Consider the following 24,327-nt stretch of genomic DNA (forward strand, 5'->3'; position numbering starts at 1 on the left):
TTACAAATAAGGAATCCTACTTCGCAGAATTTCATTTATCACGGTAGGGTCTAGAACCGATTAACCGCGATAAACGAGGGTTCACTGTATACATAGAAATCTATTATAAAGATTTACAGACTGTCAAAATCCTATATAGGGTTGCTATGAGTTGGAATCAACTTGGGAGAAGTGGGTTATATGTAAAAAGAGTGTTAGACTCTGCTTTTCCTACTGGTAAGTACATGTTATTTATATGAGAATCTATTAGAAGCCATGTACTGTTCTAGGCATTCGGGATGAAACATTAAGAAAGAGGGAAATAAAATCCTTTCCTCCTGGTGTGCCCATATTAGCGGCTCTTTACCACTTTGAATATTGTCAATCCACTAGATGTCACTCTGAGCTACAGAAATTCTTAATTTTCAACCCCGATAATTTTGATATTGAATTCCGTACTTTTAGCCAATGATTTCCCGTTTCCTTTAACCCCTAAATTCTGGGCATCATGTTGCCTTCACAAGTTATGATCGCCATCTAGTGGTGCCCCAGGTAAAGGCTGCCGACACCCTAGAGAAAAATACCCTTTCTGCACTCTCAATGGCTTCTTGACCCAGCGGCTGCAACAATGGGTTCGGAACCAACAGCTGTGGGGATGGCAACAGACCCGGGAGAGTTTCGCTCGGTTGTACACAGGGCCGCTCCGAGTCAGAACCGACTGCAAGCACCTGACAACAGCAGCCACCTTCAATGGACGCATTTACCACGGGACTGTTACATGCCAGGTACACTTCGAAGTTCTTGAAGATGGAACAAAAAAGACTGGGTCCTTGTCTCCCTGCGGCTTCTGCTTATGTGCGGGGCTGCGGAGGAGGGCGGGGAAGCCGGCTACAAATAAGTAAACAAATGTGTATTTTCAGAAAGTATCCTATGCACAGAACTAACCAAGGCAACGGGAGAGGAAGAGATTGAGGGATAGCTTCAGAAACACATTGGAGCAAAACCCAGGGGCTAAATCAAGCAAGAAAAGCACACAAAGCTGAAATGTAAACACAGACGGACTCTCCAAGCTCTGGACATGGGACACGCCATCTGATTTTAAAAACAAAGTGTGCCACGTGGTCAGCTCACTGGTCAGGCATCTGGTTAATTTCCTTTTTCATTTGAGATGTCAGGAGCGTCTGAAGCTATCAGACCTTCGAACTAGTCCTTTCTGGTTGGAGACGGCCTATGCCGACTCCCGTGTACCTTCAAAAGGGACAATGACCCTGGCCACACCTTCACCGCCACTGCCAAACAGCTCTGAGGCCAGGGGTAGGGCACTTACGGCATCTTCCACATCGATACAGAGGTGTGTCCCAGGCTCAGCCTTATTCTCACGCTCCTCTGCCTTTTGCATCTTGCTGTACACTGCACTCAGGCTTTTGTACACCGTGCTGCACTTTTTGCAAACTTGTGAGTAATTTCTCGGCTGTAGAAGACTGTATGAGTTGCCCTGAAAGGAAGAAAAGTCAAATGTCATCCACCCAGCACGCACTGCACGCAGCATATCTGTCACGTGAGCTGCCTGTCCCCCCCACACACACACACATACCACCGCCCCCAGAGCACAGGAATCAGGGTGGGTTCCAGGGCTGAGCTGTGACATTGGTGAGGTACTAACTGTTTCCTCGTCTGGAAACGAAACCTGCTTCCGCTCAGATTCCACACCTGAGGTATATAAAGCATAAGACAATATTCGCACTTTCTCGAAAACCAGAACTCACGGCAACCGAGTCAATTCCAACTCAGAGCCACTCTAGTGGACAGCGCAGAACTTCCCCCATGGTTTCCAAAACTGTAAGTCTCGATGGCAGTAGAATGGCTCATCTTTCTCCCTCCGAGCGGGTGGTGGCTTCAAACTGCTGGCCTTGCCACTAGCAGCCCCATGCCTAGCCCACTCCATCACCAGAGCTCCGGCTGTACTTTCCAGATGCTGTTAACGTTGGAACCTGACTGCGCTAGCCGATGTCAACTGTGGACTCCACCGACTTCGATGCCAAATGGCTGCAACCTAACCACGAAATGCCCCACACTGTCTTATTTACATATCTGCCATGGAAGCTCCTTTCCCTCTCACCAAATAAATACAGACGGTCTGTCCTGGAGCTCACTTCACACCAAAGTTTGCGCTATTGAGGCAAGCGGTACTTTTTTGAATGGGAAGCTAGCGCCCCACCTATCCCTCTTACCCAAAACTCAGGTCTTTTTAAGTCGACAAAAAAGAGACAAAAAACCCAGTCCCAGAGGAGGGGAGGGAATGGTATGAGAGACTGAAGTCTGAACACCTGATTTGCAGAAGGCTCTGGAAGGCAGTGAAAGTCCCAAACCCCAGTGGCAGAATCCCCTCTGACGATGGACCAGGGAAGGGAAGGGCCTTGTTATCCAACAGAGCACACTGCAGGGACGATCGATCGCTGCGGGCGCAGTTAGGTCAAAATGCAACTCCCAGTCACTTGGTCTCCCTCTGAATCCCAATGTATAATCGGTCCAGGTTTTAATATTTTCTACTGTGCTTTCAACTGAGGTTTTTCTCTGTTCTATTCTGCCACTGTTATTAAGCCATCTGTTTTTGTTTTGTTTTCCTGTACTCAGCATAGGTAAACCTATAGAGACAACAATGGGATGAATAGTTTCAAAGGGACGTGGCAGGGGAGGGGGGTGGGACATGGAGAACCAACAACAACGGGAAAAGGAAGAATAAATGTCCTGGAATTGATAGTGGTGATGATTGTACAATTCTTAGGAATGGGACTGAACTAGTGACATGTACGACGTGGCAACTGTGTGTTGGTAAAAGTGTTAAAAAAAAAAAAACCTTTTTTTCAAGAGACGAATACCAGAAAATTAGAAAATCTAAAAGGAGGGTGATGGGCATAACATGAAGTCTTAGGTCAATGCACGTTTGCCTTTTCTACAAGTAGATGGTAATTGTCTTTTCAAGAACAAGTGTGCTTAAGTCCGTTCAGACGTGCTTCTATTTCGTACGGGCTGGAAGGGTGGAGAAAAGGGAAGGAAGGCCAGGAAGCTGGCAGGGTTAACAGTGTTTGCCCACCCGGAGGTCTGCTGCAAGAAGCGGCCTGCTGCCCGCTTCCTGGCACAGCCGTGTGCTTAAGGAGGGGTGTCCATCAAAGCGGAGCACTTCCACAGCTAGGAATCTGTGGGACAGAGACACTCATAGGAGTGAGAGAAGGCTGCCCAGGGCGGCAGTCTGTTGCAGTGAAATGCTGAATCTGCATCAGCGCCGGCCTGGCCAACCCACGGAGCAGCAAACCTTTGAGATGCAAGGGCCAATCCTGTCCCTCACCACAATCTAAAACTTATTCGAGGGCCATAAATATACTTTCACAAACGAATGAAAGCACCGCCATCTGAATATCCTTTCGCTTTTTTCAGTGTTCCTGAAGAGCCATGCATACGTGCGGAAAGAGCCACCTCGGGCTCTCGGGGCAGTTTGCCGACCCGAGGGCCAAGAAATGACGGTAGAGCTAAGCGACAAGGAGCCCTGCCCGTGCAGCGGGCACGTGCTTGGCACAACGGACAGGTTGGTGGTTTGAGCCCACTTAATGGCTCTGTCGGAGGAAAAAGCACACAGGCGGGCTGCTCTGGCAAAGATGACAGGAGGCTCGGCTTGGTTTGGGTTGGATTGGTTCCCAGACCTCATTGCACACTTGCCCACGCTGCCGCAGCCTGGCTGCCTTTCTCTGATGGTCGGCACGCACAGATCAAGGAGTCCTTACCCCGAGGGCCTCTGCCTGCTCCTGCCAGCTGCACTCTTCCCATGGCTGGCTCTTCTCAAAAGTCACCTCCTCCAAGAGGTTGTCCCCGCCCACCTCACTAAAGGAGCACCCTACCCCTCTCAGGGCACTTGACTCTTAATGATCACTTTTAATTATTTGTGATTTGCTTCCATCTCACCACGTACGGTCACAAGAACAGGAATCAAGTCTGTCTTCTTCATCACTCTACCCTCAGTGCTCACGGCTGCCCCCGCACAGCCAGTCCCCAATCCCCGGGGTTCCACCAGGCACCCCTGGAGCACTTCCTGTCCAGGGAGCTTCCAAAGGCCAAGCAACAGAAACTCAACACCATCCAAGAGGCTTCTCGGATTTCTCCTTCTGCCCCAGCCTGGTAAACCCATCCTGACACACACTGGGCACGTGAGAGAGGAGAGGGAGCCAAACAAAGCACACAGAACAAGGACCAATCCCACGAACTCAAAAACACCTAACAAGCCAAACCTGATTCCAGAAGACAACCTGCAATGTCTGTCACGATGCCTGAATGAAAAAGAATTCATTCTGCATAGAGGAGAAAACCTTAGAGACTCCATGGGAGCCCGAAGTCTAATAGAAACCCCCATGAGTCCATATTGACATGAATATACATGGTTGATAAGTAAATGCGAGAGACACATCTCCTTTCAGACGATTTTCAAATAATCAGATACTCCACCCTCACTCCTTGAATACGTCGTAATTTGCTTCCAAAGATTAGTGGATGGAAAGGGGAAGAACAAGAACACAATCTCCGCCATGCCAAGCTGCCCCTTCTTTTCAGGCATCAGAGCCCCTGAGTCCCTGCAGGGTACAGTGCCACCCTGCTACATCAATGACACGTGCGACTTCTGCACACCTTTCTTAATGGGAAATTGCCTGCCCTGGAGTAAAGCATTTCCCAAACTTAAAAGGATACTAAACCCGTCTAACAATTGCTATTATTCCTAAGGAGATTCATAATTCTGCTTTGTCACATTAAGAAGGAAATCATACATACTTACATCCTACCCTAAACACTCTCTCATATACTTGCATCTACTTGTGGGAAATACTTGTTATGTATGTATGTTTTGAAATTACAGTTAATCAGCATTCCAATTCCAAACCCCACTTTCACCAGAAAAATCCCACTGCCAAACTTGAAGAGTCAGAGATGAGAAAAGCAAAAACCGCTAAGAAAAAGATTCTTACGGTTACCTTTTTATCTCAGAATTCAATACTGAAAGTTGTCTTATTAGAGAGTACCTTTTAAAGTAGGGAAAATATATATAAACAGATAGAAAAGAAAAGAGTAAACTTCCAATAAACACATAAAGTGATGTTATAGTGGAAAATAAAACACCCTATTGCTGTGTAATTGAAATCAAGGTCAATTACTGTCTGGTAGGACGATCTGTCCTAATTAAAGAATTCCTCAGTGGCTCCGTTAATGCTGTCACACTCATCATGTCCTGTGCCCACACTACAAAACACAGAAGGCAGGGAAAGCAGGTATCGCTGTGTCTGCTTTATGCATCAGAAAGCTGAAGCCTCAATGAGCTACCTCCAGGCACGGTACTTAAGAGCCGAACCTGGGTCCACTAACTCGTCTTTATCACGTGTACAGAAATCTATCACAGATCACTGGAATTAACTGTTGTTCATCTAAACAGGTAGCATTTTCATCTCACATATGACATATGGAATACCTGAATGTTATGCTCAAAGCAGGTCAAGGTCTGATTAAACAGACTGAGGAAGTAGACTGTGCTGTTTGATAACTCTTGACTGTTGTTTGTTAAACAATCTGTGGGGGGAAAAGGATATTAATATAGCTCAAGCAACAATGACAGGTTGTCACTTCTCTCTCAGGCAAACATGACTCTATAGGAACTCTGTGTTCAAACCATCATGACATGTCTGACATTATGAGCACCTTCTAAACATATGAAGCTTTCCTCTCGTCTCAGTTCACTCACCTCACTGCCAGCAAGTCCTGGAGTCGACGCCGACTCAGAGCGACCCTGTAGGACAGAGATGAACTGCCCCCCCGTCCTAACTCTGACTCTGTGTGGAAACAGAAATCCTCATCCTCCGCCCAAGGAGTGGCTGGTGGTTTCAAACCGGTCGCTTTGCTATCTCAGATGTCACCAGGGCTCTCCATTGGTGTATCAGGCTAACAAAATCCTACAGATTTACAGTGTGTGCATCTGATGCTTTTTAGGAAACTAAAAAGAAGACAGTTTCATCCATGGTAAATACACACACATCTGTATACAAGAAGCCGGGTCATTACAACTGACATGGGCAATATGAATGAATGATGTGTGCATGTCCCTGTGTTAAGGAGCCCTGGTGGGACAGTACTTTAAGCACTGGGCTGCTAACAAAAGGTCTGAGGATTGAACCCACCAGCCACTCTTCGGGAGAAGATGAGACCGTTGGCTCCCAGAGAGATTAACAGCCCTACAAACTCTATGGAGAAGTTCTACACTGTCCTATAGGGTCATGATTTAATGGCAGGGTAGGTCCCTGTATTGCCTGCAAGAATAATCAAGCAGATTACTATGAGAAGTGAAAAATTTTTTAAAAAACTGCTAAGCATATGAAACAATTAAAATAAGGAATTTCCTTATAAATTATCTGTAAAAAAAAGCCTCTCTATAGGACAGAAGAATGAAATCTCTTCTATTTTACTGACAACCATTCCTTCTCACTTAAAATACTTAAAACATTAAGCTGAAAGCTAACATGGCTGGGTCATCTCATTGAGTACCACATTAATGCAGCACCATCCAAAATGTTCAATAATCATGAGGCCACGCTATTACAAAGCACAAATGTATTTGTTTATAGAATGAGGTTAAAAATGCCTTCATTATTAAAGAGGTAGGACTTTCTGATTCAAAAGGAAAGCATTATCATAAAATTCTTCTTTGATCCATTTGTAGGACTTGGGAGCACAAGGTTACAAACAGTGAGAACCTATACATTATAAGAAATTAAAAAGCTAAGGAATCATAGGAAAAATAAGGCTTCCTATAAGCACCCTCTGAAGTGGTTATTATGAATTTTCCTCATTTCAATCAAGGGAGCCTCATCAAGGACAGATTGATATAGCTTCTTTCTCAGTGAGGGCTCAGGCAGCTCAAGAGGCATTTTTAAAGGTGTTAAAGAGTCATGTTAAGACCTTACATAGAAAACTACTTGGTTATCATAACAGAAATTATACATCTACGTGTTTGGCATCTATTAGAAGTGTATATAAAATGTCTGCTGCTTTTCAAAAGCTAGACTGACAATACTGAAAATCTAGAGAATGCAGTCATATGTAGGGACTTTGTGCTGGGTAAAACAATTAAATCTGAGAAATAGGAAACCTAAGACATTTTAAATTATAAACTATAAATAACTTGAGTGTAAATAGTACATTTCCATTCAGATACAATTGTGGTAGAAGAGCTTTCATTAATTGGCTTTTTGTAAACTTTTAAGTCTTATTATTGATTTTTAAAGGATGGAGACATTTTGAGTTAGATTACTAACTGAGCCCTGGTGACTTAGTGGTTTTATGTTGGGCTGCTAACTGCAAAGTCAGCAGTTCAAAACTACCTGCCACTCTGTGGGAAAAGGCTGAGGCTCTCCATTCCGTAAAGAAATATTGTCTCAGAAACCACAAGGGCAGTTCTAGCCTGTCATATAAGATCGCCAGGAGTCGACATTGGCTGATGGCAATGAGTGAGTGGGTACTACTCAAAGGTTAATTCTACTTTGATGACTCATAATGACAATGTTCATGAGGCTTACAAAGTGGGGTTCAGAAACATTAGGCCAATGAGGTATCACCCAGATACATTACATTCAGTACAGTATACTGTACACACAGAAGGCTGCATATGAACGGGAGGTTTCCAGTGTGTGTGAACAAATACCTGAACGGATCACTCTGGGGCCCATCTCGTTACAGCGCTACATGTTGGAAGGCATTCTGGTGGTATAGTGGGTTATGCCCTGGGGGCTGCTAACTGCAAGGTCAACAGTTTGACTCCAGCAATCACGCTGAGGGAGAAAGATGAGACTTTCTACTCCCATGAAGATCTACAGCCTCAAAAACCCAAAGGGGCGATTCTACTTTGTCCTAGAGGGTTGCTATTAGAACTGACTCGATGGCAGTGGGCAGGGGTCCTTCCTATTGGAGGACACTAGCCAAAGGACCCAAACACTTCCCCATAAAGGAGTCCGTGGTCTATCAAATCTGGTCATTCTGCTAACTATTCAAATGCCGTCTAAGTAAGAGCATGAAAAAAATTACCCACTAATAATTCTTTCCCTAGGTCAACAATTCCCTTCTGATACAGCTTCCAAGTTCTGTACAGAAGAAGATCCTGGTGGTGTACACACTGTCCCCATTGCTCAGCAGTCGTTCTCCACAGGAATAACTAGTTATGGGAAATGTGAGCAAGAGTTGTTGAGTTAGTTCTCAGCACTTTTTTGCTTTTCCACTTACGTCCACTAACTACTTTCCTGCCCAAACTAATTAGCCTTCAAAGACTCAGGCGTTCTAAAGAGCAAGGAAGGGTGAGGCACAGGGACAGTGGTGCTTTCTCCTCCGTTGTGTCCGTGGCCGTCCTGTAATCAACTACTAGCAGTAGGCAAGGCCAACTACCAGCTTCACAGCAGGGCCAGCATAAGGAAAAGGTGGTTTGGGGCAGCACATTCATTTTAATATCATTGCTTTTTATACTTTTAATAATACTCTTTTATAAAAATTCTAATAACCTCTTAAGGTCACTTACAATTCAAAACAATTTTCACATTACCTTTATTTGGCAGGTACACGGAGAACACAATGCTGGTAATTTGGGAAAGGCTGCTGAATTTTAGTTAAAAATAATCATTTTAGAATGATGCCTAGCACTGAATAAAGAGAAAACAGCTGGGAAATTTAGGGAGTCCAAGCTTACAAAAATAGTTTATTCACATTTTAAATATTGTATATATTTTAAGATGAAAATTTTAAACATGACTTATTCCACCAGTGGAAGATCATTTTTAAAAACTAATTGCTATTCAAGATATGAGGGTAAGTCAAAAAGTCTTGCTATAAAATCATGACTCACAGAATGAACCTATAGGACAGAGTGGCACTACCTCTTTGGGTTTCTGAGGCTGCAAATCTTCACAGGAGTAGGAAGCCTCGTTTTCCTCCTGAGGAGCAACTGGTGGGTTTCAACTGCTGACTTTCTGGGTAGCAGTCCCACAAAACAACTCACTGTGCCAACAGGGCACCAATAAAAGCCTAGAAACCTTTATTCAACAGAAACATCAAAATATGAGGCTACCATCGTTTCTTGACACAGCCTCCATCTGAGGCTTTACGCGTTGAAGGCAGTGTTTCCATCTCTCGACTCCACCCCCTGGAGGACTCCGCCCTTTTAGGTGTGCACCCTGCCAAAAAGGCAGCATGGGCGGCCTCAAGGGCCTCAAGTCCTTTGGGAGACAAACAGAAGTCTGAAGTGCTGGATCAGAGCTTTGGGTCAATGGGGTAAAGTTTCCCACGGCGATTCTCCTAGACCAGCCCCTGCTACTCACAAAGCATGAGGCTGTCACGATGGAAAAAATCTCTCTGCATCACTTCCCTGGCCCTTTTCTCACCAGTGCTGTTTCCAAATTGCTTCAACCTTCTTCCTATCAGCTACTGTGATCAGCCTGCATCCCACCAAAAAAATCTCTCAAGTTTACCCCTTTGGAATTAAAAAAGAAGAAGCCTTCATCATCACCCAACCCTCCCACCACCACCACCACCCCCACTGATGTGGCTGCCTAGAATTGAACTGGTCCAGCAGATTCCTTTGGGAGTGACTGTTTTGATTGGATCTTGACCCTTTTAAGGCACCCTACTCAGGTAGTGGGTTAACTGTCAGGCTGCTAACCACAAGGTCAGAAGTTTGAAAAGCCACCAGAAGCTCTGCTTTTGGGGGGAAAGAAACTAAGATAAATGTATTGCTGAGAGAACATGCCTCCACTGCCTGCAGGGACGTGTTTACCTGCATTTTGTTTGAGCTAGAACCCTGGTAGCAATACTTTTTGACTTACTCTGTATACACCGCAGCAGATATACCAATTTGACAATTCCAACGTGTACAATTCAGGTACGCCCATGACATTCTTCAAACTGTGTGAACACTCCCACTCTCCTTTGCTGTGTTGTTTCTCTCCCATTAACATCAACTCCCTGCCTCCTCAGGTTCCTACCAATCTTGCCAGTTGCTGTGGTCAATTTCATCTCCTATAGATCAATCTGAACCCTCACAGCAAACCTTCCTTACTAGTTAAGCTCAACTGCTATTTGCTTCTAGGAAGACTTCCAGGGATATTTTTGGTTTGAAACTCAAAGCTTACCTCACAGAAGCCCTGGTGGCACAGGGGTCTATACACTTGGCTGCTAACAGCCAAAGATTACCCCAGGGCCATGGCTTCAGGGGTCAGCTAGCCTTCATGGCCCCAGAAATTCTGGATTATATGAGAATTTTGCAGTGAGTTTAGCTTGGTTGGAGTATTGCAGGTCTTTGTGGTTTTAAAAAGGGTCTTTACTGTTTTAAAAATAGGGGGAGGGGGAACTAGAAAGTGCTAGATTACATGTACAGGAGTTTTCAGTGCCTTTAATACTCCATATGCATTGTAAGCCTCCAAGGTATTATAGTATGCAGCCCTTTTGGAATAGTATGCTGGTGTTTTAAGCAGTCATGAACACTGTTGGTCTAAACCCCAGGTTCCCAAACCTACTTGGCTGACTGTCCCCTTTTCAGAGGGAAAGTTAGGCAGCACCCGCCCTGCCCATTACAACTTTTTTCCATTGGTGACCCCTTTTTGCCCAAGAAATTTGCAACAAGAGCAAGTGCTTCCAGAAACACCTTGGATGCATTATCCACAGCTGAAGAAGCTCTACGGTAACATCCTCAGTCCGGGTCCTCCCTTCCCTTTCCAACTGTCTCTGCCGTTATGCAGTCCGGGCCCCGGGTCATCGCCGTCGTGCTTGTACCTCTCTGCCAGGAGGCCTCTCTGTCTGCAATGCCCTTCTTCCGTCTCTTCTTGTTCAAAGACCTAATGCAAAATGGACTTCCCCCATGACTTTATTTCAAACCCCAACCCCCACCAATTAGGATCATTTTCTACTTCCCCAAAGGACTTCCTTCATGCCTTTGTCAAGGCATCTATCTGTCCGCCTTAGGTTGTATTTGCACAAGGACGGTTCTCCTCCAAAAATGAAGAGGCCTGAACTCATCAAGGCAACAACTGCCTAGCACATGGTTGGGATTCATAAACACTTCAGAATGGAAAGACAAACTATAATGTTACAAAGAATATCTGAAAATAGATCTCATTTATTACACAAAAGGACAGGCACAAATCTGCTAATAGCACTGATATAATCCCACCCACCCTCCATTTGGCAGATCAATATAATCAGCCCAATTACTATTATATTAAACATTTTGCAGTTTTTGAACATTAAGTATGTGCCAGGCAAGGTGCTAGGTGCTGTATAAAATGTATTTCATTTACTACTCCAAATAGTGGTATACAATAGGTTCCAGTTTATAAAGAAACTGCAGTTCCAACAGGTGAAGTTACTTGCCCAAAGTTCAAAGTTGACAACTGGAAAGTTAGATCTAATAGGACCAGAGCCCCAAAACTCAAACCCATTACCATCGAGCAGACTGGCTATAAATCTTTACCAGAGCAGTTGGTCACAGCTTCCTACCAGAGAGCAGCTGGTGGGTCTGAACCGCCAACCTTGTAGTAGTCGAGTGCTTTAACCATCCCACCACCAGGGCTTCAAGAAGTAGCTAGCCCAGGTCTAGTTCCAACTGAAATGGTCTCGCCATCCACTACCTTGCCCCAGTGCTCACCACCAATAAACCACGATGCTAACCACAGTTCCATTAAAAACGTTTAGTAATCAAAGGTGTTAGCTAGCTTCACAGACCCCAGGATTCAGTAAAGTCTGACACCTCCACTGTGGCGCCATCCCTGCAGCCTGACGATGAAAAAGGGACTTACTTGCACAGTTTGCGTCCTTCCACATGGAATTAAAGAACTCAGAGAGAATCACAACTATTTGTACTCGATCTGTCATTAGGAGGCTCCTGGCACAGCTGTGGCTTTCTGAAGTATTCTGTGAAAAGATGAGGAGAGAAGACTACAGTCTGAGAATGTTCAGACTTCCCAAACAACTCGAGGCCAAACGCAGAAAGATAACGAAAACAATTATTCTACATATTGTAGCATTTTGGTGGAAGTGGCTAAGCAACCAGTAACAATAACGGTAATGGAACAAGAGCAGCTAACATTTTCCGGCACTGGGGACCAGGATCACTTGCAAGGGAAGGTCTTTGCTTCTTTCATAAGCTGGTATCTTTCCATTTCAACTACCGGGGTACAATTTGGGTGGGTGTTGTCTTTGCTTTTTAAGCCCAAGAAAAAATTCTGAAAGTCTTCCAGCAGAATGCAGTAGTGGTTATTGCTAAATAATGAAAACATGGGTGATTTTATTTTTTGCCTTTCTTATACTCTCAATTCTTCTGCAGTGAATAAGTCTAACATATATTTTTTAAAAATAGGTAGGGACATGATCATAAATCATTTGGTCTCATGGGCCATGTCTGGTTCAATCATTTATAATCCACAAGAAAAGGTGGGACTCCTACTTTGTACCTACACAAAATAAGCTTTTTATAGACCTTCTATAATGAAAGAAACCCATACAACTGAATAATAATATCTAAGTACTTAAATTATTTGATGCTTATCTATTTCTTTTCCCTTGTCCCAAGCAAGGACTGAAGTCCTGCTGCCTCGTCACGCTTTCACATGTATTTAAGTCCTCCGTTTGCCGGGCGCTGGAAGAAGAGTGAGAGTGGTTGCTTTTCATGTGGAAGCACTACAGGAAGGTCAGCAGTTCAAAGTCACCACAGGCTCTATGGGAGAAAGACAAAGATTTCTAAAGAGTTAGTCTCAGAAACCCACCGGGGAAGTTCTACCCTGTCCTACAGGGTCACTCTGGGTCAGTATCGACTCAGTGACAGTGAGTGTGGGTTTTGGTTATATTTATTATATTTTTTTATTATAAAAAAATTTAGACATAAACAAAAACAATATTATAACGAAGCCAGCTTCAACAACTTTCAATTCATTCTTGTTTGAGTTCTACACTCATCCACCCTAGATGGTTTTAAAGCAAATTTCAATGTTGGATAATTTCATGTGTAAATATTTCATTAGGTTTCTCTGTGACATAAGAACTTTTTAAGAAACAAAAATACCATTATCATACCTAAAAACTTTTTAACTCAATCATCTTTCATATCATCTAATATCTAGTATTCAATTTTCCTCAAATGCTACATACCGCATATACTAGAGTATAAGCCAACCCAAATATCAGCTGAGGCACCTAATTTAACCACAAAACTGCATTAAAAATGTGCTGGAAAAACTCAGCTTATACTCAAGTATATACAGTAAGTAATTTTCCAGTTTGGAAATCTTAAGATCCAATAGCTCAATTAGTAAACAAGGTTCTCTCTACTCTTTTACCCTATGGAGTCCCTCCATTTTTCACCCTTCCAGTGCATTGAAGGATGAAGCTGGACAGTACATCCTACAGTTTCCCACAGCCTGGGTTTAGCTGCGTGCATTCCTGCAATGGGGCTGAGTAAGTTTCTGTGTCCATTATACTTCCTGGACTTGGTGGTTGTATCTAAAGATTTGTTCAGATTCAGGAGGGATTAAGAAGACTTTTTAGGTCAAGTTGTTTATGTTCATCAGGAGGCACAGGGTTCTGATTGTCTTCCAGAGAGGTATTTTGTGTTGCTTTACAAACATTAAGAGATACAGCCAAGTGAATAGTCCAATATACATTTCTAATGTTCCCTTCATGGAATAGCTTTCAAAGCCAAACCAAAAACCAAACTCACTGCTATTCAGTCGATGCTGACTCATAGCAAACCTGTTGGATAGGGGAAAACCACCCCTATGGGTTTCTGAGACTGTAACTCTTTACGGAAGTAGAAAGCCTTACCTGTCTCTCAAGGAGCAGCTGGTGGTTTCGAACTGCTGACCCTGCAGTTGGCAGACCAACTTGTAACCTACTACAGCACCAGGCTACTCTGCTTTCAGAGCAATTGCTGTTGTTTCTTAATTAGAGCTTGACCTCAGGAGTCAGACAAGAGTGGGTGACAAGAGTCTGTTTCATAATCATGGGCCATGAAGTTATTACATTAATATGTTTCTCACTTAGTACCATGCCTGTCGCAAAGTAAGTGCTGGATAAAAATGCCAATCCACCTAGCTATCTTGCAGCCAATATGAAGTGTGCTAAATTGGTGCAGTTGGCTAAGAAGCGGAATCTTCCTAAGTAGAGGACTGGATGTTTTATTTAAAACAATATATAACCAATATGAATGTCATAGGTATATAGCCTATAGGAACTAGTCCCATGCAATTCAAGAAAATGTCCCTGGGGTAGGGGACCATCAGAAAAGAATGCCTGAAGGAAGCAGAATTCGAGAAAGGGCAAAGAACTCTAAGTTGGGGGGATCCTGAGTGATCACGAGACCACAGTGGGAATGAGTATGTGAGACTTCGGAAGTGTTCAAAGCAGACGCTTCCTCCTTGGAAGGAAGGGGGCTAGAGGAAGGAGTGAGTTAGGGTAAGGGTTTGCAAGGCCTTAAGGTCAGACAGGGGAAATCTTGAAAAATATTTGAGGAGGGTGACATCGCGAAGATTAGGAGTCAGCTCTAATCCCTGACCATCTACCTATTCCCTGGACAAGATCAGCACCCTTGTTAGGTTTGGGTAACATCTTTGGGGGGGTTTCTCTTTGCAACATTTAGCACACCTGATTTCATTAACTACCTATAAACTGCTATATAAGTTATCTGGTTTCCTATGAACTGGTTACAAGCTCTGCTTATTCACAGCCCTGTCCCTAAAACCTACCACTCGTCTGTACATAATCGGTACTTGGTAATTTTTTGATGAATGCATTAAAAACAGGACATTATGCTACGTTCTACACTATTCTCCTTAGAGTCTTAAGAATTATTAGTCTAAATTAAAAGTAAGCTGAACATTCATCAGATACATATAACAAATCATGAGCGCCTTTGAAAATGTAAATGAGACATATATGTGTACTTACACACTCACACACACTCATTAAATTTTAAACAACCATGGTAATTAAGGTAGAGTTTAGCAACTCAGAATTAGGGGGTCAGAGGGTCTTCATAGCTACTCTAGGAACTGTTCAATGAAACCACATCACTAACAGTTCACTCTAAAAGCAAGCATGACTCAGAAGGAATTAGTCAAATCTACCATTCAGTATTCAAAATCACTGTCTTCGTTACCTTAAGATAATGAAACTGTAGGCAATTGACCTAAGGCGAAGTGACAAGAACACCGAGTGCTCATCCGATAATATTATAGTTCAGTCTTGGTTCCCTTGCTGGACCACATAAACAGCTGGACTACTTCTGCCTTTGGATCTTGTGCTCTTTATTATTCTGCCCTCTCCTTTCCATCGTCCCTGTTCATTCACTCTACAGGTGAGAAAGGAGGGAGGCATTGTTCAAAATGCAACTTCAGGTTTCCTCTTGTGGCCTTCCTGTTAACTCTGGCTCTCCTTCAAATGGAACCATTTACAACACACTGCTGACTGTGTTTTCCTTCTTCTCAATAGGTGTGTTTGATTGCCCCCCAACTGCACTGTAGTTGGAAGCCTGAACCCTACCCTTCCTTTTCTTTGGTATCTTTTTACCTGGGCAATATTCAAGAATAGGGCTCATTGAACTCACTGCCATCAAGTCAATGCTGACTCATAATGACACCAGGTGGGTTTCTGAGATGGTAACTATTTAGTTACAGGATGAAGCCCAGTCTTTCTCCTGAGGAGCTGCTGGTGGTTTAGAACTGCCAACCATGTGGACGAAAGCCCAAGGCATACACCACCAGGGCTCCTTCAAGAATAAGAAATATGGGCAGGAGGGAGAAAAATGAGGAGCTGATACCAAGGGCTCAAGTAGAAAGAAAATATTTTGAAAATGATGATGGTAACGTACAAATGTGCTTGACATAATGGATGGATGGATGGATGGATGGATTGTGATAACCCCCTATAAAATGATTTTTTAAAAAGAAGGTAGAATAAAAACAAATAAATCTATATAAATAAAACAAAGAAGAAGTGCTTGCTAATTCAACCAAAAAACTGAGACTATGAGAGACAAAGAAAGCATATTTACTCTTGAGAAAGAAACTCTCTCAGGGACAACTGATTCTGTCAAGCTCACTTGTAAGAAAAGAAAAACACATTTTCCCATCGAATTATTACCAGTCAGATGGTTCAATTTTCAAATCAGTCCATAAAGGCCCATGACAGCCATCCAGTACCTCAGCACAGTAGAAACCATACTCTTGAGTTAATGACTTATGTCCAGCTCAACTGAGGAAAGGCAGGAAACAGAAACCAGGCTCTAGCCTGAGTTGGAGGAGGAACTGCAGATTGGAGAAGGGGCTTTCCAACCTCTTTTTCTCTCTCTCCCACACCAGGACAAAACTGCCCAGCAGCAAGAAGGACCAGAACAAGAGGAAGGCTGTTTCCGCAAGCCTGGCACACCCACCTGGGCATAAAATAAGTAATGTGGAAATGGCACACACAGATTGGGTGGTGTCTGGAGAGCTGTGACACTAGGGTTTGGGGTATTTTTTCACCTGTTCTAAGGCCGGCCCACCATGCCTACACACATAAAGAGTGCAGGTATTGCCTCTAAAGACCACAGCCATTCTGCCCACAGCAGTCCTGTTCTTTAACGGAAATTTTATCTTAAACATAACTCACCTAACTGCTCACCACAGAATAGTACGTCCCATCATAGCCTGCTGCAGTTGACAGGGACATGTCTCAGGTACTTTCAAATCATAGCAATACATAATATATATCTCCCTGTTAGATAACCCAATTGAATTATAGATAACCCAATTGAAAGATGCCTGGAAAATATTACTTGTAAACCTAAATTTACCTTGAAAATTTTCTCTTTACTAAAGATTGACCAAATCATTCATTTAATGCAACCAAATTCATCCTTTGTGTGTCTTAAAATTTGACTTTCATTAAGTAATATCAGGCTGACATAGAGCAGGGAACAACTAAACACAAGTTTCTATTTTGTCTCTGTTTACTGTGGAGTCCCTGATTGATGGAGTCCCTGTCAACTGCGTTTGCACTCAGGTGCTAACTCTGAAGTTGGAAGTTCAAGTCTGCTCACAGGTGCCTCAGAAGAAAGGCGTGTTGATAGAGCCTGAAAATGGGCCGCTGACAACTCTACTCTGACGCTCATGACATCACCATGAGTTGAAAATCAGCTCCAGAACAAGTGGTACGTAAGGTACTTTATTTACTATGATTGATGAAAATTCCAACCATATTTCAATGAAACTACTTCCTGTTCCTTCAGCAGAAGAGGAACTTTCTCATTCTTGAATCTCGTTACCATTTCTGTTTCTCCTTCACCAGGCATATCCCGCCTATGCCGCCTGCCTCGTGACTCCCACCAGTCCTGCCCTCTAATCCTTTCCTACTCCAGATCCTAAGGCCCTTAAGAGACTGTGTCTCCCTTCCCCCGTCTCCCCTCCCCACAAATTCTTCTCTGCATCTGCTCTCAAGTTAGTACCAAGAACTGGGATGGGGCGGATTCATTGTCCCAGAAATGCTAGCTCCCATTTACTGTGAGACACCACTAATAGCTCTTTGTATTCTCCTTTTACAGATGAGAAAACAGGCACAGCTCCACTACGAGTCATTTGCCCAGAATTTAAGCATAGTAGAGCCCGTGGTGGATCAGCTCGACTGCTTTTCATCACCCAGGTGAGCCCTATAAGGTAATCCTTGTATTTCTGTCTAACGAGGGCTCAGACTGAGAGATGTCTCCGTTTTAGAGAGGGGAAAGCTGAAGCTCTGAGATGATGATTAATCCAAGCTAGGAAGTGGTGGGTCTGGAAATTTCTAGCCGCAGCGCTCAAGCTCCTCAAAATTACCACATAATATAGATTCGCCACTCCAGGTGGAGCTTCAGCGGTCGTTCCTGGGGACTCCAGATGGAAAGGGGAAGAAAGCTACGTGGCAGAGGTAAGGAGGAAAAGAGGAAGGTTAGGGGCTCACGAGTCCCAGAAAGCCAATCACATCAATTCGCAAAATGTTCCAAGAGGACACAACAGCAGACCCGGGAGCAAAATTCAAAATCCTAAGCCTCGTAATGCCAGTCACATTCCTGATGCCCCACAAACCCAGTCCAAGTCCCTTTTCTTAAAGATGGGGAAACTGAGGCCCCCGGCATGGACCACCCTCTCTACACGGCTCTCCTTCCCCAGCCCTCCACGCCACGGGGCAGGGGTGCGCTCGTCTACCCACCCCCACGGTTCGGCTGATGTTGTTCATCTTGTCGGAGACCTGTTGGAAGAGAGGATAGCAGGTCTGACAGAGGCGCACGGGCCGGGCGCTGCGTACTAGACAGCCGGTCAGCTCAGCGCTGCTGTTGGCGAAGTCCAGCAGCAGCTCCCGGCACTCGGGGTCCAGATCCGGCAGGTCCGGGGGCAGGGACAGCGGCCCCAGCCCTCCCCCTTGCAGCAGGGACAGGGACAAGTCCTCCACCTCCAGCAACTGCTGCTCCGACAGGAGGTCGTGGAGGACCCGGCGGGGGCTGCTGCTGAAGGGGAGCGCGCCCAACGCCAGCCTGGACCACAGGAGCAGCAGACACGGCAGAAGCGACCGCCGCCGCCCCGCGATTGCCCCGTCCGGGTCCATCACCGGGCTTACAAACCCCGGGACGCCCCGCACCGCCTCTCGGCTCCGGCCAGCGCCGCCGACCTGCGCCGCTTCCGGCTTCCGCGCGGGCAGGCCGGGAGCGAGATCACGAGGCGCGCGCGTCACGGCCCCGCCCCCAGCGCGCTGCGCCCCGCCCCGTGGGCTGCTGGGAGCGCGGAGCCCGCGGGCCGGCGCGCGTGCGGCTGCGCGCGCTGTAGGTGCCTTCGCGCGGCTCGTCGGACTCGGCTCTCCGGTGTTTGGGCGCCCTCGACCCTGATGACGCCGCGGCGGCCCAGGGGACACAGGTGGCCGCCACTTCGAGCAGCTCCTCCTCGCGGGTGGCAGAGGGCCTCATGGCCCTTGAATACCCACCGCTAAGGGAGCTCCCTGCGCCGGGAAGTCTAATCAGTTACTTCCCGTCCCAGAAAGACGTCGCCCTCCAGAATAACGCTCGAACGCGCCCTGAGAGGAAGGTCGCCGCCGGGCTTTGCAGGTGTTTATTTCGTAACATCTTGGCCAGAATGCTCCTTAGAAGCGAGGGTGTTGAGATTTCGTCTCATGTATTTTGGACACGTCAGGCGAGGCTAATCCCTGGGGATGGGCATCATGCTTGATTGGTAAAGTGGAGGAGCAGCGAAGGAGAGAAAGGCCCTCGGTGAGATGGGTTGAGACAGTGGCTGCAACAATGGCGCCAAATACAAGAACAGTTGGGAAGATGGCCCAGGACCCGTTTATGTTTCGTTTTGCTGGGCATAGATCTGGTCGCTATGGTCGGAACCAACTAGACAACACGTAACATTTGGAAAGCGTAATAATGCATGTTCATTATTGGTGGTGGTGGAGGCAAGGGGCTTAAAAAACAAACAAGCAAACAAAAATCTGCCAAGTCTGTGCTGCCCAATAGAACGTTCTGCAATGATGGGAAGTCCTGAATGAATCTGCACGAAAAGGCAGTGGCCACTGTCTAGCTGCTGAGCACGAATTGGGACGACTGAGACTGAGTTACTGGACTGTTTACTGTATTTCATTTAAATTAAATAACCATCTGTCGTTGTGGCGTTGGACGCTCAGGTGTAAGTTATTTCACACTGTAATTTGGCCAGAGGGTGGCCACCATCCGTGTTTGTTCAGAACTGACCCAAGTCAATCAGAGGAGCAGCCTGCCAAACATCCTGACACCACTGTTTGACTGACAAAGAATTGAAGACCATGAGCTGGAAAACCGCTTTCTGACTAGTATCTGGCAACTTTGGTAGAAAAAGTAATTCCTGTGTAACCTTGCTGTGCTGACTTAGTTAATGGTTAATAATACATCTCCAGAATCTAATATCCATTGCAATGGCTACACAGAACTCACAGACAAAATTCATAATCAAAGGGTTTATTAAGGAAGTTGTAATAATGCTAGTGAGAAATGCTCAGGGTTGAGTTCTTTATCAGGACTTGTCACAAAGTTCTGGGAAGTCTGCTAATAAATGCCCAAAGAGCATACCAGTCTGCTATAATCCTCAACCTGAAGGCATTCAGCTTAAGCTCCATGGGTCAGCAAACCCAACTCCCAGAATTAAGTGCCCAGAGGCACCCCACTCCAGTAAGCCTTAGCCCCAAGGCACTGAGCTCCACTTTCATGGGTCAGCAAGTCCAGCTTCCCCAATTAAGTGCCCAGAGGCACCCTACTCCACAAGCTAGCCTCCTGCACAAAAGCTTTATTTGCTCTGTGGGTTGGGAAGTCCACCACTCTGTCCCATGTTCTGGCTCCTGGTTCTGCTGCTTCTCCTATCTTGATAAAGCTGTCATGTGGATCCATATGGCGTAGACCTGTGCTCCATGAAGTTTTCATTGGCTGGTTTTTCCAAAGTATATCTTCAGGTCTTTCTTCCAAGGCCCTCTTGGTAGAATTGAAATTCCAATCTTTCCAATAACAGCCAAGCACATTAACTGTTAGCACTACTTGGGAAGTCTAACCATATATAAACTCAAAACAACCCAAACCTCTTGCCACCAAGTGGGTTCTAACATACTGACCCCATGGAACAGAGTAGAACTTTCCTATAGGGTTTTCAAGGCTGAGGTCTTTATAGAAACAGACATCCCATCTTTTTCCCACCGAATGGCTAGTGGATTTGAATCACTGACCTTTCAGTTAATGGCCAGCTGCTTTAACCACTACACTACTACAGCTCCTTTTTCATTACAATATTGCTTGTAATAGCAAAAGGGTGGGTTAAAGGGACAGGTTATCAACAGCATAAGACATATGAACAGCATAAGACGATATGATTTGAACCTCCTAAAAATTAGATATTTATGTTCATCAAAGGATTTTACCAAAAGAGTAAAAAGAAAATCCACAGACTGAGGGGGAGAAATTGGCAAAGGCATATCAAACAAGAGACTAATCTTTAAAATCTGTAGAAAACTTCCGCACTTAAACAAGAAAAAGATGGGTAGTGCAATTTAAAACTGGGCAAAGGACATGAGCAAACACTTCACCGAAGAAGCCATTCATATGGAGAAATAGTCATGATATTAACTATTAGATGCAAATCAAAACAACAATGTGATATCACCTCACTCCAGCCTTAATAGCAAAGTTCTAAAATCAGAAGCCCCCATATACTGCTGATGAGAATGTAAAAGGATGCAACCGCTATGGAAAGCGGTATGCTGCTTCCTCAAAAAGATGGGAGCAAAAGTACCATATGACCCAGCCCTCCCTCTGCTCAGTGTATAGATAGCCTGGAGAAAAAAGAGCTACACCACGAATAGATACACACTTGTGTTCATCACAGCACTATTCACAAAAGCAAAGAAGGTGGAAACGATCTAAATGCCCACCCATGGATGAATAGATGAATAAGCTTTGGTACATAAATACAACTTTGGAATAAATACTACACAGTGTTAACAAATAACATTGAGTATGTGAAATACTTTATAATATAAATGAATCTAGATGGCATTATGTTGGATGAAATTTAGTCTATGAAAAAAAAGAAATGTGTGAGACCACTAATGTAAACAGTCTAGAAGCAATTTTCTTTAATGGTTCTTCAATGGTTGCTAGGGGTCATAAGGGAAGGGAGGCGTAGCTACTGGCCCAGTGTTAACTTGGGTGAAGTGTTCATTTGAGTGAAGGAGAAGGCAACATACAATAAGAGGGACTCGGTGGGAAATGATGAAGGCAGGAGAAGACACTGGGGGGGCTGCAAAAGTGAAAGGTAGCAGCTAAATGCTGCTATATGCGCAATTCTGTCCTAGCTGAGATCTACGAGTAGACATGTGGATAGACAAACTGACCGAGCAGGTGTAGGAGGTAAAGTGGAAGTATATTCATAAATATATATAGGTTTAACAGAGAATGTTTAATATGTATATTGATCTTTGCTGCAAATATATACATGAATGTGGCAGACCATACTGGGGGAAAAGGTTATAAAAACTTCTTAGACAACATGAAACACTCTGAGGGAATGAGTCATTGGGCCCAGGGAGACACCAGGGTCAATTGGCATAACAGTTCACAAAGATCACATTCTACACTCTACTTTAGTGAGTAGCAACTGGGCCCCTAAAAACAAACAAACTCTTGAACAGCCATCTAAGGTGTAACTATTGGTCTCTCCTTCTCTAGGGTAAAGAAGAGTTAAGAAAATTGAAGATTTGTGAAGAGAACTAGTCCGATGGACTAATGGACCATGCAAACATCAATCTCCACCATCCTGAGACTGGCAGAACTAGATAATGCCCAGCTACCACTACCAGCTGCTCTGAAAGGGATCACATTGGAAAGTCCTGAATAAAGTGGGAGACAATTGTGAAACAAAACTCAAAAGAGACCCCCAACTGGTTGTACAAGTTTCCAAGTGGAACCCCCAAGACTATGGTCCTTAGCCATCTTCAGGTCTGGAAATTAACTCTGCAGGCAAACGATTGAGAGGTCTGTGAGGGGAGAGAATAATACTATGGTATTATGCACACCTGAGAATAATCCACCATTTAAGCTCAAACAGCAAATTGACCCAAGAACAACATTCGAAAGGAAGAATGGAAATAGGAAACAGGGGAAAAGTGGGATAAGTGATAGTGCATTGAGGGGACTGTACTGAGTGAGACGAAACAAAATGTACATGGGTTGTTGAATGCAAACCTGGTGCTCTGCTCTGTAAACTTTCACCCAATTCAATATAAGAATTTTTAAAAACCCCAAAAAACTTGAAGCTTGTTCTTGTTCTTCAGAGATGTCAAGTTGGTTCTGATTCACAATGGCCCTCTGTGAATGTAATGAACAATGTAATGTAATGTGATGAAATGAAAGTAATTACAACAACAATATCATGAACACTTCAAGTTTAAGAATCACATTAAATTTACTTTTCATCTGAACAGATCTTAGAAACAAACAAAAAGCATGAACTTATTGTGATAGGCACGAAGACAAACTGTTAGGAGCCGGTGGCCATTAAGGCCTTAGCCTCAGCCACGGAGCCGAACTTGGCTGCTTCCTGGTTGTTAAGTTTCGTCTTTCATTTGCTAAACCTGTGAGGGGCTGGCCCTGCCTAATTCCTGCCCAACCCTACCTCCACGTTCCTAGCTACGTGCACGGGCGGTTGTAAGAATTGACCTTTTCACCCATTGGTTAATAATGCCGAGCGCTCATTGGACTAAGATGGACTTTGCATTACGCCTGATGAACCTTAGTCTGCATGCAGGATGTCTTTGAGAACTAGCGCGCGCCTTTTTACCTGCAGCTGATTGGTTAACGTTCTTATGCTTCATTAGTGTACATGTTGGATTGGATGTTGTGTCGCACACCTTATTAAAATATGCACCTCCCAGTCCCCCTTTATATACCCCAGCTTTGCCCAAATAAATGGAGTTTGATCAGCGTTTTGTCTTGCTCCAAGTCTCCGTGTCTTTTCTTCCATCCAGGTCCGCCTTTCCCTGCAGGGCCCTGCTCGTGTGTCCCGCAGGCCGGGACGCTACAACAAACAAAGGTGACTGGAACACAATTATGCTTTCAAAAAAGACATTCTGAAATGTGGACAGGAAGCCACGGTAATCAAAACAGCTTAGCTGGTACAAGAGAAGATACATATTCTCTGTTGTAATCCATGCCAATCCAGTGGCATGGACTAGAACAGAGAATACAGAAGTCCAACCAAGTACCTATAGATATCTGATCTTTGATAAATGACTAAAACACTTAAGTGGGGAAGAGAAAATCTTCAACAAATGATGCTGGAAAAACTGAAACAGCTGCCTGCAAAAGAATGAAACAGACCCATACCTCATACCATGTACAAACAAGTTCAAGATGCACGAAAGACCTAAATATAAACCATAGAACTTTAAGACTCATCTACGAAAAGAATAGACAAACTTAAGGCTCTAATGCAAGGCATAAATACACTATCAAACATCATAAAAAACACCCATACTACAGAGGACTGGGACCTTCTAAAAATATGGCATTTGTGTACATCAAAGGAGTGAAAAGAGAACCCACAGATTGGGAGTGGGGGTGGAATATACCAGATAAAGGGCTAATTTTTAAAATCTAGAGAAAACTCCAAACCAGAAAGAAACAAACACTGCTACCGAGTCAATTCCAACTCAAAGAAACCCTATAGCACAGAGTAGCACTGTCCCTGTGAGTGTCTGAGACTGCAACTCTTT

The 24,327-nt window shown here is 44.4% G+C and overlaps 1 protein-coding gene across 2 annotated transcripts in view; it reads right to left on the bottom strand.

Moving 5' to 3' along the window:
- Positions 1-18,671, bottom strand: part of OSTM1 (osteoclastogenesis associated transmembrane protein 1) — a 24,997-nt gene extending 6,326 nt beyond the window's left edge. For both annotated transcript variants that reach the window (XM_045294707.1, XM_013004517.2), the window contains exons 1-4: positions 18,256-18,671; positions 11,841-11,955; positions 5,486-5,583; positions 1,307-1,474 (exon numbers count right to left, since the gene is read on the bottom strand). In XM_045294707.1, coding sequence (XP_045150642.1) covers positions 1,307-1,474; positions 5,486-5,583; positions 11,841-11,955; positions 18,256-18,648 — 774 coding nt within the window. In that variant the 5' untranslated portion in view covers positions 18,649-18,671. The remainder of the gene's footprint in view (positions 1-1,306; positions 1,475-5,485; positions 5,584-11,840; positions 11,956-18,255) is intronic.
- Positions 18,672-24,327: the final 5,656 nt, after the last annotated feature.

Source organism: Echinops telfairi, unplaced genomic scaffold (assembly GCF_000313985.2).
Source record: "Echinops telfairi isolate 266 unplaced genomic scaffold, ASM31398v2 ScPeMD7_3533;HRSCAF=4204_0, whole genome shotgun sequence".
Taxonomy (NCBI): domain Eukaryota; kingdom Metazoa; phylum Chordata; class Mammalia; order Afrosoricida; family Tenrecidae; genus Echinops; species Echinops telfairi.